Source organism: Oreochromis niloticus, linkage group LG23, assembly GCF_001858045.2.
Source record: "Oreochromis niloticus isolate F11D_XX linkage group LG23, O_niloticus_UMD_NMBU, whole genome shotgun sequence".
Classification (NCBI taxonomy): Eukaryota; Metazoa; Chordata; class Actinopteri; order Cichliformes; family Cichlidae; genus Oreochromis; species Oreochromis niloticus.
In genome coordinates, this window is record NC_031986.2 from 25,053,237 (window position 1) to 25,071,676 (window position 18,440).

Here is an 18,440-nt window from a genome sequence, read left to right on the forward strand (position 1 = left end):
TGCCACACTGAAGAAAGACTACTAGTTACAGCAGCATACAGGACAGAAGAAAGTGAATTAGAGATATATTAGAAAAGTAAAAACAGAAAAAGGTAAATAATGGGGCTCTATGGGTGTAGGTGACTGGGCAGGACAAAGCTGGCCCTCTTTACCAGACTACCAGTTTGTGGTTTTGAAACAGTCCCTCAGCGTCTCATTGGGTTCCGTCAGGTCGCATATTTTAACAATTTTGCTGAATTTCTTCAGGGTGAAATGATGTGGATTCAGGCTTTTAGAAATCCACCACACCCCCTCCGACCCGATCTACAGACTTCACTGCTGATGGTGTTTTATTCACCTTGGAGATGTAGTCTGAAGCAAATGTTGGAAGCTGTGATCTGAAAGGCTGAGTGGGGATGGGGGGTGGCCTGGGAATCAATGCGTGGAGTTGCTTATTATCAGGTCAGCCTGATTGTCATTTCTAGATTAAATAACTCAGTGAGTTAGTGTAACGTTCATCTGAAGTGAAATTAATCTGTGGAAATGGAAGGTTTCTTTGTAATGATGTAATTAATTCATAATTCATTAATATTAAGTTGAAATTCATGGGACCACAGGGCCCAGCCTTTGCTCCACATGTGCATCAGTGAGCCTTGGTCACTCATGACCCTGTCAGTGATTTACCACTGTTCCCTGGACCACTTTTTATAGATACTGACCACTGCAGACTGGGAACACATAATAAGAGCTGCAAGTTTGAAAATGCTCTGATCCAGTCGTCCAGCCATCACAATTTGGCCGTTGTCAAACTCACTCAAATCTTTAAATTTGCCCATTTTTCCTGCTTCTAACTCAGTGTTGAGGACAAGGTATTCACTTGCTCCCTAATGTATCCCACCAACTAACAGGTTAGTGTTATTCACTTTAGCTGTTAATGGTCATAATGTTATGCCTGACCTGTGTATAAACACAGTATGCAAAATAGACTGTTCAATGTGAGTGAAGTTAACACTTTGATTATCTGTCATTGTTTTCTGAATTACTGTGGACACATGGCACTGTGCATCAACATGATGCACACCAGTCTTCAACTGAACAGGGAGAATACTTAACTCAGAAACTCTGCTTTCAAAGAATAGGTATGTTGAATGACACCCCTTGAAGCAAGGGATTTCACAAGCTGGAATACTTTACTCTCCTCTGAACTATTCAACATGTTTTGAGCAGAGAGTCACAGAAAGCAGAGCACAGACTTTGACAGAAAGCATCAAAGGCACAGGTGTTAATGACACAGTGTTGTCCTTTGCCAAGCTTGACTGGCTGTTGATTATTTCCATTTTTAACAGCCCTAGCTTTACTTTTGTTTTTTGTTTTTTTACAGCTGGATCTGAGTGGAGCCATTCAGGACCAGGGGAGAAGTATGAAGTCAATTTCCTCTTCTTTGGTGGGACTGCAAGACCTCTCCAGTTTGTGGAGGCCTGGTGTGGATTCTGAAGCTTTACTTTACCATCCTGTCCAGCAACTTCTGTTTCTTTTCGTATTTGTTTTGCAGAACAAATCCGCATGTTGCCTTCAATGAAACCAAGATGACGTGCAATGAATTTATCTATCCTAAAAGGGAGATTTTCATGCTTGAACAGACGATGTTTAATGTTCTTGAACTCTGTTCAACATTAGCTGAAGTTGCAGTGCGTTTGCTCTGAAATAGGGGAACCATTATTCTAGTCCAGAGTGGTGGGTATCCGCCCAAACTTATTAGGTGTGGGACGAGCTCAGGTAGATAGTGCATATTGTCTCGATCACCATTAACTTCAGCATGGCACCTGCTCTCCTTACTGCCTATCTGCCACCCACCGCCTTAAGTCAGTGTTCATTTCTGTGCATGGATCCAATCTAATGTCTTCTTCTTCCTCATCATTAGAAACAAACATAGTCTCATCTGCAATTTTTCTCTTGAGATTTGATTAGGACACTTCTGACATAATGGGGCTTTCAAAACTGTTGTTGCCTTCTGTCTCACTTAATACCACAATAGCAATGCTGCATGTTAGGACCTTCTCTTCCTCCAAGGATTGGGACTTGACAAGTTGTGCCATTGATCGCAAGTCTTTTACCTGATCAGGCTTTTTTTCTCAAACAGTCCCACTGGCAAATCATTTTGATGAAGTGTGCCACATCCACTCTGATGAAACATGGTGGTAGTTTGTAGGATTTTTTCTGAAGCAAGACACCAGCGCATTCATTAATGTAGCTCTTCAAATCTGAACGATGTGTTAAAGCCTTCACTAAAGCACCAAGTAAAGCTAAAGAGAAATCACAAATGGCCTCTTTTGGGATTGGTGCTCCAGCACGAATCCATTCTGATAACCATCTTGTGATTGCGTGGACATCATGTCTCTTTGACAACATTTGCACCACTGGGACGTGAGAGTTGTAGCTTCCTGTTAAAACACCTTGATATAGGAAGATATTTCCAGACAAACCATTAGGCCTGAGAAGCTTTTTTACAACTCAGCCAGCTGCATCACAGGCAGCTATGGGGTGCTTCACCATCTTGTACATTAGCATTTGAGTTTGACTCCAGTAGTGACAGAAGAACTTGTCTAATCTAATGTCTCCAATGCTTCCACTGTGAGAAGAACTGTATTTTAATGAGTGGAGTGACAGTATTGGATTTTTATGAGCCACTTCTAGTTGATTTTTTTTGTGTTTGGCCTTATGTAGATGGCTTGGATCTGGATCACCAGTGTCCATAAGCTTTGCTGCCTCTGATGCTCTCCACACATGGGGCTGCAGTCTTCCTTCACAAAGTTCTTTTGTTACTTGTGCCCACAGACTTCTGGACATGGCTCTCTTAGAAAAGCCAGTGTGCAGTGTGCATCTGTGTTTGCCATTACACACTTCAGCACCATTGGGCAGTGAATTTCAGGTTCCGTCTGACTTTTATGAAACAAGATACAGTTGTGGGGTACACATTGGCTCGTTTAAAGGTAATGGTGCATGTACTTTTAATCTCTTTCCAGATTCCCTGGCTTACTACATGAGTCCATGTACCTGGCTTCAAAATGGTGTATTTCCTTTTATTTTTTTAAAGTATTCTTTTTGTATGTGACTTCATCTGGAATCCTATGTATCCACTGTTCAAATGGGAGCTCCACATTGAAAGTCTTGCAGTCTTTGTTTTGAAAAGGAGAGCTACTTGGCTCAAAAGCATTGTCATTGTCACTGCTGTCTATGTCAGTCTCCTTTCATTACTGTAATCCAGAGCAGCCCATACACTGTGTCTGTTTAATTTAACAAAATTGTAAAGTGCTATTGGCGTCATCTTTTCACCAAGTTCTTTGCACAGATTTTGCCATATTCCATCACTTGGAGTTGAAATGTTTCAATTTTTTTTTTTTTTTTTACTGCTTCTTTTGAAGCACAAAGGACTTCAAACACTGCAGTTTTGTTCACCACTGATTTCTTTGGCATCTGTTAAGCAAAATTAAAAAATGTATTATATTACTGCTTTAATTTGGTTATAACTGTAGTTCAAATATTTAAGTGAAAATAAAATTACTTACTTTGATGCACTGCTTTGAAATAGTGATTTGAAGTGTTGATGATTGCTGTTGATCATGATATCTAGCTTAAAATGGCTTCTGTGCCTATTTTAAATTCCTGTTTTGTTCAGTTCCGGTGTTCATTTAATTTAATTTAACTTTTTATTTTTGTGTTGCTTTAAATAACATTATTCTATGTTGTGCACTAATTTAGAAAAACACTGCCTTTGTCATGATTCGGCTGTGTGCAGGCAGGCAGAGAGGGAGGACCCAAAATGCAGGACTCGCGGAAGCGAAAGTGAATTCGGAATAACCAGCTTTATTGCAGGGGAGACTGAACAGAAAACTAACTATACTGGAAAATAACTAAACTGGCATGCAGGCAAACAGAACACACAGGGAGGTAAGAGGGTGAACAGACGTTAACGACGCGACACCGAGTAGGGGAAGACACAGACACTAAATACAAGAGGTGAACGGAGCGAAGAGGAAACAGCTGGGAGACACGGCTGACGCTGATTACACTGACGAGACAGGGAGAGCACAAAGCTGAACGCACTGACATCGGACACAGACCTACAAAATAAAACAGGAAGCACACGACAGACAGAGACACAGACGCAGACTCATAAGCAGGCATAATGACATCATGGACAGACAGGGGGGACATGGAAGGAGGGACCAGGACAGGCACAGAACAGAAACCTAACAAAATGGTGAATAATAATGAAATACCTAATCAGAATAACAAAAGCATAAAGAAACACAAAACACTGAGTCAACAGGCTCAGGACCACGACAGCCTTTTTGTTCATAAAAAGTGCTATGAATAAGAACTTTTTTTTTTTAAATTCTGCAAGCTTGCATGCTCTAAAATGTACAGAAAAAATGCCTGGTGGTTGTCAGGTTCTACCACAGTTTTGATTATAAACCTTGACTAATGATTTATTTTTGATCAAGCCAGGCTGATGGTTTCCCCTGCGTACAGTCTTTCTGCTAGGATAAACAGGCCCTAAACCTGTTTCTATACAAAGAATACAGAAATACTGAAAATGAGTTAATAGTTAAACCTACAGAGATCAAAATGATGAATAAATGGTGCCCACCTACATAAATACCTCTTGTTATTGTTCAGTTAGACTGGTGTTTTTGTTGTAAGCAAAGGAAAGATTGTTCTCAGTGTGTTATTGTCCATGTCACATCTACATGAAACAAACAAGAGCTGAGTGAAGGACACAGAAAATGTTTCCAGCTCTTTCTCCTCTTTCAGATATTCTTTCCATACCTGAGAGTGTCCAGTCTCAAGTGTAGATCCTTTAGCAGCTTCATTCCTGAGTCTCCAGGATGATTGTAGCTCAGGTCCAGCTCTCTCAGATTTGAGGGGTTGGAGCTCAGAGCTGAAGCTATAGAAGCACAGCCTTCCTCTGTGATCAGACAGCCTGAAAGACTGCAGACACACAAAATAACAGTCCATCTGTGAACACTTTATTTTAAAAGGTTTTTAATCATATCCATATTCATTTCCATCCATTAAATCAGGGGTGGGCAATTCCAGGCCCCGAGGGCCGGTGTCCTTGCAGGTTTTAGATCTCACCTTGGGTCAACACACCTGAATCACATGACTAGTTCGTTACAGGCCTCTGGAGAACATCAGGACATGTTGAGGAGATAATTTACCCATTTAAATCAGCTGTGTTGGTTCAAGGACACATGTAAAACCTGCAGGGACACTGGCCCTCGGTGCCCACCCCTGCATTAAATCAATGTATATTTATTTATAGTGACCACATGCAACAGACAACAACAGCTGTCTCAAGTTGTTAAATTGTGTAAGGTGTAAGGAGTTTATTCCAGCATGACTAAAATGTGATTCAGAGTCACCTGATTCAGTTCTAACTCAAAGCTATAAGTATAAAGGGCGTCTTTTTCTGAACCCAAACTGGGAGCTGGTTCCATAGAAGAGAGACCTCTATCCTAGTTATACAAACTCTAACAGCCATGAGTAAGTCTGCAGTCTTAGTGTAAAGTGCTCTATTTGAATGGATAAAGTAAGTACTGAACACAGCACCAATTTTCTAAGTAAATTTATTTCTAAAGGTGCTATTGGCATGAAATTCTCAAAAGATATGCGTAATAACCCATCCAATCCACACATGCAAAGAAATTAAACCATAGATGTCCTTAAATTATGTTTTGTGTAATAATTAGAAGTGACACAGGACAAATGTTTCTAGTGTTGAAAATTTTAGTAAGTGTTCTTACTAATTTTTTTTGTCTAAAAGCTTTTGTTGGCGCTGACAACTTCAAGATGTCTCCTCCCTGCAGCTGTCAGACTGTACAATCAGAACTGCTCCCAACAATCATAGATGTTTACATCTGCGCTGTAACTGCAATAAGTTATTCAACCGATTCGCACTACAACCTGGTTTGCCTCTTATCTGTAGTTATTTATATTTAATTTAATAGCTGTACAGTACTCTGCTTATAGTAACCATTGTCCTTAATGTAAATATGTAAGAAAAATTGTGTATGTTTCTGTTCTGTGTCCTGTGTACTGTTTGTTTGTACATGTGTCTTTTTGGCTGCTGTTACAACCAAATTTCCCCTTGTGGGACAATTAAAGGATTATTCTGTTCTTCTATTCTATTCTATTCTGTATGGAGAAATTAGTCACATGCATCGCTCAGGTGTGGTTCTTCATCAAAAATAATCTTCAAATCTAGAAGGCTACATTCTACGAACTCTGACCTTTAGATCTTGCTATAGATTTTCAGTTGGATTCAGTTTGGGTGATTGGCTGGGCCAATCTTTACTTTCTTTCTCTGAAACCAATTGAGTTTCCTTGACTGAAACATCCACCCTCATTTCATTTTCATCATCCTGGTAGATGACAACAGATTTTTATCAAGAATGTCTCGTTGCATTTTTCCAATCATCCTCCCTTCCTTCTATATGAAGCATGCAAGTGCCCTGTGCTGAAAAATACCAATACACTATGATGTTCCCACATCCAAACGTCACTGCTGGTGTTTTGGGGGTGAAATGCAGTGAAATACTATGGCATCCAAAGATTTTAATTTTGGTCCAATCTGAACAGACTACATTCTCCTAGTATTTCACAGGCTAAATATTTTTCAGCAAACTTTAAATCATGGTGTTTCTTCAGTAATGGAGTCTTGCATGATCAGAGTGCTAATAGGCCATGGTGGTTGAGTGAATTGCTTATACTTTTCTTAGCAACAATTATACCTGCTGTTTCCAGGTCTTTCAGTAGCTCCTCACAAGTGGTTCTTGGATCTTGGATAATTCTTTTCACTTGTCTGTCTGGCATTTGTGAGGAGCACTTGGTCATTGTCAGTTTATGGTGAAATTATGTTCTTTCTACATCTGGAACAGAGCTCACTGGAACCTTCAGTAGTTTAGAAATTCTTCTGTAGCCTATACCATCAGTATGCTTTGCAGCAGTTGTGAAGGTCTTGAGAGAGCTCACCAGTTATACACACAGTGATATTTTTCTTGTGTGACACCTTGGTTATGAGACACATTTTTATAGGCCATCAGTTGGGACTAAGACAAATCATATTAATTTGCACTGAGTGGAAAGATTTCTAATTACTATGATGTTCCAAGTCTTTTTACACCTACTTTACTTCATGTATTCAATACTTTTTCCCTGTATCATTTCTCATTGTCACACATAATTAATGACCATCTATGGTTTGATTTCTTTGTTTGTTACTGACATCTGGTGATAATTTCATGTCAACAGCACTAAATAGAAATATATTTACTTAGAAAGTTGGTGATGTGTTATTGCTTATTTTTGCTGTTGTAAATGAGAAGAAGTTGTTGCTCTGGATACAGCAGGAAGCCACTGATGAAAAGTCAATATGGATGAAATTTGATCTCTCTCTTTCTAGTCACTCTTAGTACTCCCACTGGAAGATTTTGCTTAAACTAAAGACTCTTCAGGGAGCTTTTAAAGCAGTTTAACCTCAAAGCAATAAATGCCACCCATCAGCACTACTCTGAGACTTTGTTTCTAATTCTAGAAACATTAAATAGAGCAATCCCAGTTATTTGTTAAATGTGCACATCAAAGTACATATCCTTAAAAAAGTGTATTCGAGTTTCATGACAGTGTTACCAGAAGCTGAGGTAATGCCATCTAGAATAAGTATAAATTAAAAAACAAAAATTAATACATTCTTAAACATCAAGTTAAAGGTAGTCACCCTCGTACTAAATACTCATTCAATTTCAGATTTTTATTTTTCGGTTGTAACTTCAGTAACAATTTCAAACTATTGCAAAGGCAATAAGGTAAACCCTTGTGAGCTAAGAAAACAATTTATGATTATTTGATCGGAACAGGCCTTGCATTATCATAAAAGGGCTGACTGGATATATTACTTTGATTTGTAGACTGTGGCAAACTTGTGACAAAAATAATTAGGCCCAGAGAACAGTTAATATTTGATATGTTTGTGATGTTCGTTTTATATTTACGGTAAAGGGGTTTATTATATTATTATTATATTATTATATTTATTATAGGGAACAACTCGGAGTTAGCATTAGTGTTTTTTTTCTGACAAAAGAATGTGTTGGATGCAATGGCTTGTGAAAGTCAAGAATAAATGTACTTATAGGACTAAAGAATAAGAAGGAAACTCTGAAATGAATTTTGTCTTCTTTTATTAATATGGGTTCTGCTCAGTGTTTAACTCAGTCTAATCCTCATGTGTTATCCATCCATGAGGTTTCAATACTATTAACAAGACAATCTACCTGTGTGAAAGTAAAGTTTAGGTAGCGTCTATAAATTGTGGTGACACATGGCATTGAAGAAAAACAAAGTAAAATCACTTCCATCTAATTGAGATTTGCAGGGGGTGAAGTGTATCACAGCTGACATTAAGTGTACACCTGGATAGGTTACCAGTCTACCACAGGGCTAATACGGAGCGATAAGATAATCATACACGTTCACTTTTTTCCACCTTTCTTTGTAATTTTGCTTTGTGACATTGTATTTATTTTTATTGAACGAAGTTGATGTTATGTGTTTTAATTGCTGTGACATTAAATTCCCAATACTCTCACTTTGAGAAATCAACCTTTGAAAGTCCATCCATCCATCCATCCATTCGCTTCTGCTTATTCTTTTCAGGGTCGTGGGGGGGATGGAGCCTATCCCAGCTGTCTTAGGGCGAGAGGCGGGGTACAGCCTGGACAGGTCACCAGTCTGTCGCAGGGCTAACACATAGACATAGACAACCATTCGCACTCACATTCACTCCCACATTCACACCTATGAGCAATTTTCCAATTAACCTATCCCCACTAAGTGAATGTCTATGGACTGTAGGAGGAAGCGGGAGGACCCAGGGAGAACATGCAAACTCCACACAGAAAGACTTTGAAAATATATATTTCAAAATTCCAGAAACTTTCGTTGCAAAGAGTGAAAAGAGTAAAAAATAGAAACACACCTGGACATGTAATTCTCTGGATTTAAACTAGCCTGGTAACTGGTGTATGTTCAAACCAGTGTCATGCATATCAGTAATTTTTACCAGTTCAAAAACAAAAGAATTTGAAGAAGAAAAACCTTTTCAGACAATAATCCAACCAAATTGAATTCAAAGTGACTAAAGAATTCTGTACAGGTAGTGGCTTATGCACTAATATTATTCAGATTAGGTAATCTAAAGTGGTAATGAGTGTAAAAGTCTGAAACCTGACCTGAGAGTTTCCAGTTTCCAGTATGGACTCTTGAGGCCAACAGACAAAAGCTTCACTCCTGAATCCTGCAAGTTGTTGTTACTCAGGTCCAGCTCTCTCAGACTAACGGGCGGGGAACTGAGAAGTGAGGACAGAGCATCACAGCTTCTCTCTGAGAGGTCACAGCCACTCAGTCTGAAAAACAATGATAATAGTGGTTAAATCACTTAATATTGAACGTAAAAAAGAAAAACAGAGTGTGCACTACAGTTCTTGGTTATTTCAAATAAATCAAAACATGTCTCAAATTTGTCAAATATAAAACACCTTAAATTTGCCCAGTAAAAACACAACTATGCCTGTATAATTAAATCTAAACCAGGGAGGAGCTGGTAGATTTAGTCATACTTGTGTAGTACCCACTGGCACAGGCACAGTAGGCACAGTCTGTGTGGTTTTTTTTTTTTTGTTCTGTTTTGTTCAGGTAAGTAGAATAAACATTTTAAGCAGACACAGATGAGTCCATTTTACTTACAGAGCTTTGTTGGAGGCTTTGACCACGGGCAGCAGCCTCAGAAGAGCCTCCTCTGAAGCAGAGTATTTCTTCAGGTCAAACACATTCATATCTTTTTCTGATGACAATAAGATGAAGACCAGAGCTGACCACTGAGCAGGAGACAATTTATCTGCAGAGAGATGTCCCGATCTCAGGGACTGTTGGATCTCCTCCACTAGAGAACAATCATTAAGTTCATTCAAACAGTGGAACAGATTGATGCTTTTCTCTGCAGACAGATTCTCACTGAGCTTCTTCTTGATATACTGAACTGTTCCCTGATTGGTCTGTGAGCTACTTCCTGTCTGTGTCAGCAGGCCTTGTAGGAGAGTCTGATTGGTCTGAAGTGAAAGACCCAGGAGGAAACGGAGGAACAAGTCCAAGTGTCCATTTGGACTCTGTAAGGCCTTGTCCACAGCACTCTCATAGAAGTATTCATCTGTTTCAGACTGATGCGATGATTTTTGTTGCTTTTCCAGCAGAATAACTCCAGAGTTAATAAATGTCAGGTGGACATGAAGAGCAGCCAGAAACTCCTGAACACTCAGATGAACAAAGCAGAACAGCTTGTCCTGGTACAGTCCTCTCTCCTCTTTAAAGATCTGTGTGAACACTCCTGAGTACACTGAGGCTGCTGTGATATCAATGCCACACTCTGTCAGGTCTGATTCATAGAAGATCAGGTTTCCTTTCTGCAGCTGCTCAAAAGCCAGTTTTCCCAGAGACTCAATCATCTTCCTGCTCTCTGGACTCCAGTGTGGATCTGTCTCAGCTCCTCCATCATACTTGACTTTTTTCATTTTCACCTGAACCACCAGAAAGTGGATGTACATCTCAGTCAGGGTCTTGGGCAGCTCTCCTCCCTCTTTGGTTTTCAGCACATCCTCCAGAACTGTAGCAATGATCCAGCAGAAGACTGGGATGTGACACATGATGTGGACACTTCTTGATGTCTTGATGTGGGAGAATATCCTGCTGGCCTGCTGTTCATCTCTGAATCTCTTCCTGAAGTACTCCTCCTTCTGTGAGTCATTGAACCCCCTGATCTCTGTCACAATGTCAACACATTCTGGAGGGATCTGATTGGCTGCTGCAGGTCGTGTGGTTATCCAGAGGCGAGCAGAGGGAAGAAGATTCCCCCTAATAAGGTTAATCAACAGCACATCCACTGTGGTGGACATTCTAGGGTCAGTTAGGATTGTAGTTTTGTGGAAGTCCAGATGAAGCCGACACTCATCCAGACTATCTAAGATAAAAACAACCTGGACGTTTTCAAAGCTGCAGATTCCTGCTTGTTTGGTTTCAGTAAAGAAATGATGAACAAGTTCCACCAAGCTGAACTTTTCCTCTTTAAGCACATTCAGCTCTCTGAAAGTGAATGGAAATATGAACTGGATGTCCTGGTTGGCTTTGTCTTCAGCCCAGTCCAGACTGAACTTCTGTGTTAAGACCGTTTTCCCAATGCCAGCCACTCCCTTTGTCAGCACTGTCCTGACTGGTTGTTCTCTTCCAAGTGAGGCTTTAAAGATGTCTTCTTGTCTGATTGTTGTTTCTGGTCTGTCTGGTTTCCTGGATGCTGTTTCAATCTGTCTGACCTCATGTTCATCATTGACCTCTGTAGTCTCTCCCTCTGTGATGTAGAGCTCTGTGTAGATCTGATTCAGAAGGGTTGGGTTTCCTGCTCTAGCAACCCCCTCAAACACACACTGGAACTTCTTCTTCAGAGAAGATTTGAGTTCATGTCGAAAATCTGGAGCAAATATTTCTGAACACACACAATAAATACATTTAATGATGGAATTATTATTTAGTAAATACACTTACATTTTTCTTGCCTAAAGAATAGGTTTTTGAATCTATGCTGGTCCATTTCTTCAGACATTCTTAAATTTCCCATTAATGCAGCAGCTTAAATCTTTAAATACATCCTCTTACTGCTCTGCAGACAGTCAGCCAGTTCCTCCTTCCTCATTCTCCTGAGGAAGTGCAGTGTGATTTTCACAAATGCTTCTCTGCTGTTTCTGTTTTCCTCTTTATTTTCATCCTCCAAGACCTCCTCATCCTCTTTCTGGCTCCCTAAGGATTCTGGGTAATCTGAACTTAGAATTTTCTGGATCTCCTTCAGCTCATTCTTCACAAAAGTGATGATGTTATCCTCCAGTAGCTGGAACAGAAGATGATATGAATAATCCAGCCAGACTGAAATCATTGACCAAAACCTCAGATGATGGACACATTAACAATTCAGTGGTCTATAAGTGCAGTATGGGATGAACAGAACAGATGTAAGAGCAGTTGTTCTGCATGTACAGACCATAAATACAGAGTCCAAATGTGTCTGATGGTGTTTGGCAGGTTGATCAATGGGAACCTTTGAACTCTCCTGGTCCACTCTATGAAGAATCATGAAGAATTAGTTCACATTATGACTTTCCACACAGAGATAAATACAAGCTAAAGGACACAAGACATGCTTTGCTGTTTGTCTTGGTGTCAAACTGAGAATCTTCTCTCTGACATTTGAGAAGATCAGATCAGATGAGAAATATGAAGAGTTTTGTTTTGGACTTTGTTTATTTTCATTTTTATATTTCGGACTAGTCAGGTCTTAAATTTTAAAGCCAAAATGATAAATTTATCTTAACCCCTCTATGAAGTACATCCCATGAGATCAAGAACTTTGTGAACATTCTTCCCAGAGCTTGTCATCCATCTTCATTATTGTCCTTTTTGATAGGTTTTTGTGGCTGAGGTCAACTCAGAGTCAGAAATCATGGCTGTTATGTTTGTCTTAAAGAAAGACATAATTAATCTACTTGACAGTTTTATGACTTAAAAATGGGTCACGCTCCCAAAATAAACCATATATCTAACTAATTAGGAATTTCTTTAGCATCAAATAATTTACACTATCAAAAAGAGCCATAACTCATCATAATCACCAGGTGAACCTCATATAAAATAAAAACGATAAAAAACTAAAACTTTCTAAACTAACCATAAGTACTAATTATTAGCTTGCAAAACAAACACTCTTCTTTAACAGGTGTTCATATAGTAGTATAACATATGATATAAATGTATTTAAAACGTGTAAATAGGTCAGCACAAATCCAGTACATAGGTACAAACATCTAGCATAATAATTCCCACTCCAACTTCATGGCCTTCCAGTGTATTTAGGTCAATTGTGTTAATACAATATGTAAAAATTACACTCAGTATAGAAACACATCCTACAAATACTCATTCTTCAATCTTTGACTGCTGTATTTATGAAAAGAAAAACTCCCAAAACACACAGCTTTACATATGAACATAGAAATGTGTGTGAAAAAGAGCTGAGCTGGCATTAAACATAATGTAAACATTTTAAGAAACAGCATTTAGTGACACATTACCTCTCTGCAGCAGAAGAATTTTCTTTAAAATCAACATTTAAATGCTTTAACTCATCACTTTTTAAGGACACACAGCTGGGTTCAGGTTTCTGATACATCCTGATAGAGAAAAAAAACAAAAGCACACTTTAGGTTAAAGTTTTAAATTTCTGTAAAGAATTGTGAAACTAAAATAATTTTGCATAAACTAGAAGAAAACTAATTCCAAACATGATGAATATGATGGAGCAAACTACAGCAGATATAATAAATAATCCAAAACTCAAATTATTCTATTCAACAATTTGTTCTCTGAAATATTTTTTGGCCCCATTTTAATGCTGAGACATACTTACTCTGTGTCAGATAAATGTCTTTGTTTCAAATCAATATTAAAATTCTTTGAATGGTCGCTCTTTAAGGACACACAGCTGGGTTCAGCTCCAGGTTGGTTCCTGTGAATAATGATGGAGCAGTGATGTGAGTGCTGAGCTGTGACATGGAGAAGAGTCATGGACAGTTAGAGATGGTCATCTCACCTCTGAGCTTTGGTCTGGCTCTCATGTTCCCCACACAGAGTGGTTTTAGAGGGGGGGACTCCCTCCTCTCTGTCCTCACACTGATCCATGCTGCTGAATTCACATCCACATCAGCTCACGCACACTTTCTACCTTCACCTGCAGAGGAAACACAAATCATTCATGTGCACATCAACTGAAATCCTCCTTTCCATCATGTGTGCTGTCCAAATATCAGCTGCTTCTTTTGTCCTTCCTCTCAGTGTCAGCTGAATGCAGTCAGACAGCAGTGTGAGGCAGAGGAAGCTGCCATCAGCTGCTCTACTTCTACTATCAGTCCACTAGATGGAGCCATAAAACACACATGATGCATTCACTGACACACACTGATTCACTGTGACTGGAAGTTTCAGTCCATTAAGCCTCCACTCATCTGCATTGTACCCCCCCCCCCCGAGTTCGACTCCACCGCCAGGTCAGGGCCTTTCTGTGTGGAGCTTGCATTTTTTTTTTCCTCCCACAGTCCAAAGACATGCAGCTAGTGGGGTTAGGTTAACTGATGATTCTAAATTCCCATAGATGTGAGTGTGAATGACTGTCTGTCTGTTTGTGTTAGCCATGTGACAGACTGGCGACCTGTCATAAGTTGCTCAGAACAAAACCATAATCTGAGCAAAAAATAAATAAATAAATAAAAATTAATGGGCATTATGATGGTGTAGACATGAGGAGTCAGAGAAGAGTGTAGTCGTGACAGACCTGCTGACTTTACAAAGTAAGGTAAACCTATATTATAGGAAGTATATGAAGAGATTAAACTGATAATACAAGCTAAAAATAAAACACATGTATGACTGTGTGTGACAGGAAAAGTAGTGAACAGAAGTTTACAATTAAAAGTGTGGCATGTTTGAAAAAGTTTGGTCAGTGAGACTGAAAAATAGCTGCATAAGTTACCATTGGGAACATACCCCTGTAAGAACCCTGACATTACCTTGATAAGATCAAATCCTGCTTCGTAGTACAGACCTCAGTAAGAGGACGCGGTCCAGTTAGATTCTTATATGTTGTGAGTAGAAGGACTAAGAAGGACTGGTGTTTCCCAGTCTGCAGTCTGCCTGCAGAAAATTAACCAATGGAACAAATTGAAGCTGATTATTTCACACACATATTTCAGCTCACAGCTTTAAAATTACAACATTAAACCATTGTTACCACAGAGAAATCTACCATCATTTTTAAAAAACACTTTAATTTAATACATTTCTGAGAAAGATCAACAAAGATCCATGAAAAGGACTCCGATTTATTCACAGATTAATTACTTATCACTGGAAACATTCTTTATGTGATCATGATTCTGTTTGCCTGTAGATGTAGTTCACGTTTACATTGATCTTTTTTAAATTCAATGTTTTAACAACATTTTATCTGTACTTAAGAGTTTTGAATATTTCAGTGTGAAATGCTATCAGAGCACATCCAGACTCTCTGTAGATGTTCAACAACTCCCCAAAAATATATTCAGTGATGTTTGGAATCAGTCATGTAGGGAAAAAGCTGCCCTGATGTCCACAGAATCAGTATTTCTAGATATGTATAGATCTCACCGAGATCACCGGCTCTGTCTCTACTTTGATGACAGACTGATGATGTCAGCACTCATGCTGAACACAGACTGTGGGGAGTGAACTGATGTCTAACTGGGACTTTAATGTCTTTAAACACAAATTTGTGCAGATTAATTGTACTCTGATATCAGCTTTAGGAGTAAGGTGATGATTTACAGACAGCTGCTTCAGGCTCCCTTGGGCATGTCAGTGAGAAAGTCAGTAACAATTGTGATTGATATGTAATCAGCTTTAAATGATTATGTTTAAATTTAATAAAGTTTAACAATAAAAGTTCATAAAAACTTTTGGTCCAGTCAGTCTCTGAGTAACACCACTCTTCTCTGGGTGTAAACAGTGAACAATAGCCTACTTCCTGTTTGAAGAGAGCCAGAAGTTTGTGACGCAGTATTTTTATTTCGAGGTTTATGTTGAATTAGATTGAGGCAGGAAAAGCTGCCTTCAGTCATCAGTAAGTGGATCCACAGTAACAACGACTCTGAGTTCAGCTGCTGATCATCAACTAACGGTTTCTGCTCTCATTCCCGGACTCTGATCGCACACACTCACAGAAAATGGCGAACAGGTTACCAGTCGCTTCGAGTCCGTTACTTTGAACTATGCAGCAGCAGGTTTGTGCTGTTTGTGCTGGAACTAAGCTGCACACAGCTGATGTTAACTTAAAAAAAAAAAACCATCACAGACTGCTTCCCTTACCTTCACATGGATATTCACACCGACAAGATCATCTGCGACACCAAGTTCAGGAAAACGAAAGTGAAACTTTAATAAAAAGTAGAAAAAAGCTGGGACAGGAGGGAGGGGTTTGTGGGAAAGCTGGGGCTCGGAAACATAAGTTTCGAGTCACATCCTTTGTTTAGGAATAAAAATGTAAATGTTTGTTGGAGGGTTTAAAGAAGCTGAATCATTTTGTGTGACAGTTAAAGTCAAACACTTGTTGTAGAGAGAGAGACTGTCTCTGCTGATCAAACAGGTCTCACTGTAATGTCTCTTTAGTCAGACTCTGTCTCTGCTACATTACTGACTGAAAGCCGTCACATTCACATTTTGTAATGTGAATGCAGATATACATATACACTTTTGTTTTAATACTCTGCTGAAGGAATACATTTTCTATCTGCAACCTGTTGAGTCTTATCTGACACACAAGGAAGCAGTGCAATAAAGCTGACATCACAGTTTTTCTAATCTGCAGCAAAGTAACTGCAGGCGACATGAACTGAATATTCTCAGCTGAACTGAGCTTCAGAGAAACACAACACACTGATATTCACTGTGAAAGTTTTAAAAAGACAGACAAACAACATCTGAATCGTTGCTTCCATCTTTAAAGTACAAAAGAGGAAGAAGTTTATCAGGAATCGTTTAGAACAGTTTAAAACATCAACTGATTGAATCCATGAATCTGAAAATGTGTTTCTGAGTGAAAGAGACAGACATGTAAAGACTGAACTATCTGTTCAACAGTCAGAGTGTTTCTCTAACAGGAGGAAACTCTTTACACTCACCTCAGCACAGACGCACTGAAGAACCAGATCTAACCCAAATCCAGGATAAAGATGTTCAGTGAATGTGGTGTTGAATGTGTGGAGGTGGATCAGAGTGTCAGAGGAGACTCTGTAGGAGGACAGAGTGCCAGCAGGACAGTCCACATACACTGCTACTCTGTTAGAGACAGAGGAGGAGGAGATGTTAGTGTGTTATTGTGCCTGACAGAACACGGACCATCATCAGAGCAGTACAGACTCCAGGACTGATCATTGCATCCAAACCAACAGTCATCACTGTCTCCTTTCCTTCTGATTGTTCTGTAACTCACTGATATAGAAAGCTTTCCTCTCCACTCAACCTCCTAGCAACAGTAACCAGACCATCATACAGCAGCTGTGTTGATCTTCCCTATTGAACTTACACATAAGCTTCATGAATGGTCCAGCCAATCACCTGACCTGAATCTAATTGAAAATCTACAGAAAGAATTAAAGCTCAGAATTCATAGAAGAGGACCACAGAAGCTTTAGGATTTCAAGACTTTTTGTGTGGAAGAATGAGCTAAAATCACATCTGATCAATAGATTGTAGACTCGTTTTTCCATGCAGGAGGCGTCTCTCTCTTTAGAAGATCTATGTGTAAATCTGGGTAAATTCCCAGGTGATTAAACATGAAACTATTTAGCTGGTAATACCTGAAATGAGTAAAGAAAATCAAAAGCCTATTTATGCTAGATAATTCATAATTTTATTGGGGGGTGGGGTGTGTGGGGTTATATTGGTTGGGTCTGATTATTGGGGGGGGGGGTCATAACCCCCTAACCCCCTGGAAATTACACCCCTGACTGAGCATATACATTAACTAGGAATCACTGAACACACACCTGGGCACACACCAGGGAGAGATCACATGCAGACTGTTACTGTGTCCAAATTCAGGGGTAGCATGTTTTGAAGGACCTGACGTACCTGGTCCACCGAGGGCAGGTCCTCGAAGGCAGGGTAGGCCCGAAGTGAGCGGCTGTGAAATTGGACAGCCTTCTAGCCTTCGTTCAAGTTCACCCTTACTTCCGTGTTTTTCCGGTCGGTAGCGCGTCACAAATGTCACAAAGCTGAAAACAGGGTTATTTTTGAGTTCACATAAAAGCTTAGTTACACAGATGAAGTGTAGAAAATGTCTTTTCACAGCATGTTAGTATATTTTACTTATGCTTAATAATCAGAATAATGCTTCGATCTCTTAAAATAAATGAAATCATACCTTTCTACTAAAACTGTTCTCCACATTTTCCTTAACCAGACCAGACCCTTGTACTGCAGGATTAACCTGAGTGTCCTAGTCCTGGACTGTTTTTTTTTTTTTTTTTTTTTCAACCAGGAGGATCCCAGGCCTGATTTTTGTTGATGTATTATAAATCTTCTTGTTTTATTGTTATTGTTATTTACTTTATTCTTATTAAATAAATATCCATTTAAAATTGTTCAAAGTTAGCGTTATGTTCATACATGTTAAAAATACCTGTAAATGAAATGAGTTCAGTGACAATTACTGTTTGTTTTAATCAATTTATTCATAACATACATTTTTAAAACTAATGCAACACATATATTTA

At 39.1% G+C, this 18,440-nt stretch overlaps 2 protein-coding genes across 6 annotated transcripts in view; both read right to left on the minus strand.

The window, feature by feature from the left end:
• LOC109196903 (NACHT, LRR and PYD domains-containing protein 12-like) overlaps positions 1-10,025 on the minus strand; it is a 28,329-nt gene extending 18,304 nt beyond the window's left edge. Inside the window, exons 1-3 of one of the 2 annotated variants that reach the window (XM_025902729.1) lie at positions 9,787-10,023; positions 9,273-9,446; positions 409-4,971 (exon numbers count right to left, since the gene is read on the minus strand). In XM_025902729.1, coding sequence (XP_025758514.1) covers positions 4,791-4,971; positions 9,273-9,446; positions 9,787-9,875 — 444 coding nt within the window. In that variant the 5' untranslated portion in view covers positions 9,876-10,023 and the 3' untranslated portion in view covers positions 409-4,790. Of the gene's footprint in view, positions 1-408; positions 4,972-9,272; positions 9,447-9,786 lie in introns of those variants that run through there. The other variant, XM_025902728.1, reaches the window with a different exon arrangement.
• Positions 1-18,440, minus strand: part of LOC109196997 (NLR family CARD domain-containing protein 3) — a 501,803-nt gene that overhangs the window by 142,694 nt on the left and 340,669 nt on the right. The window contains exons 1-3 of one of the 4 annotated variants that reach the window (XM_025902713.1): positions 16,033-16,139; positions 14,700-14,819; positions 13,727-13,864 (exon numbers count right to left, since the gene is read on the minus strand). In XM_025902713.1, the coding sequence (XP_025758498.1) occupies positions 13,727-13,815 (89 nt within the window). In that variant the 5' untranslated portion in view covers positions 13,816-13,864; positions 14,700-14,819; positions 16,033-16,139. Of the gene's footprint in view, positions 1-13,726; positions 13,865-14,699; positions 14,824-16,032; positions 16,140-18,440 lie in introns of those variants that run through there. The other 3 variants (XM_025902712.1, XM_025902715.1, XM_025902714.1) reach the window with 3 other exon arrangements.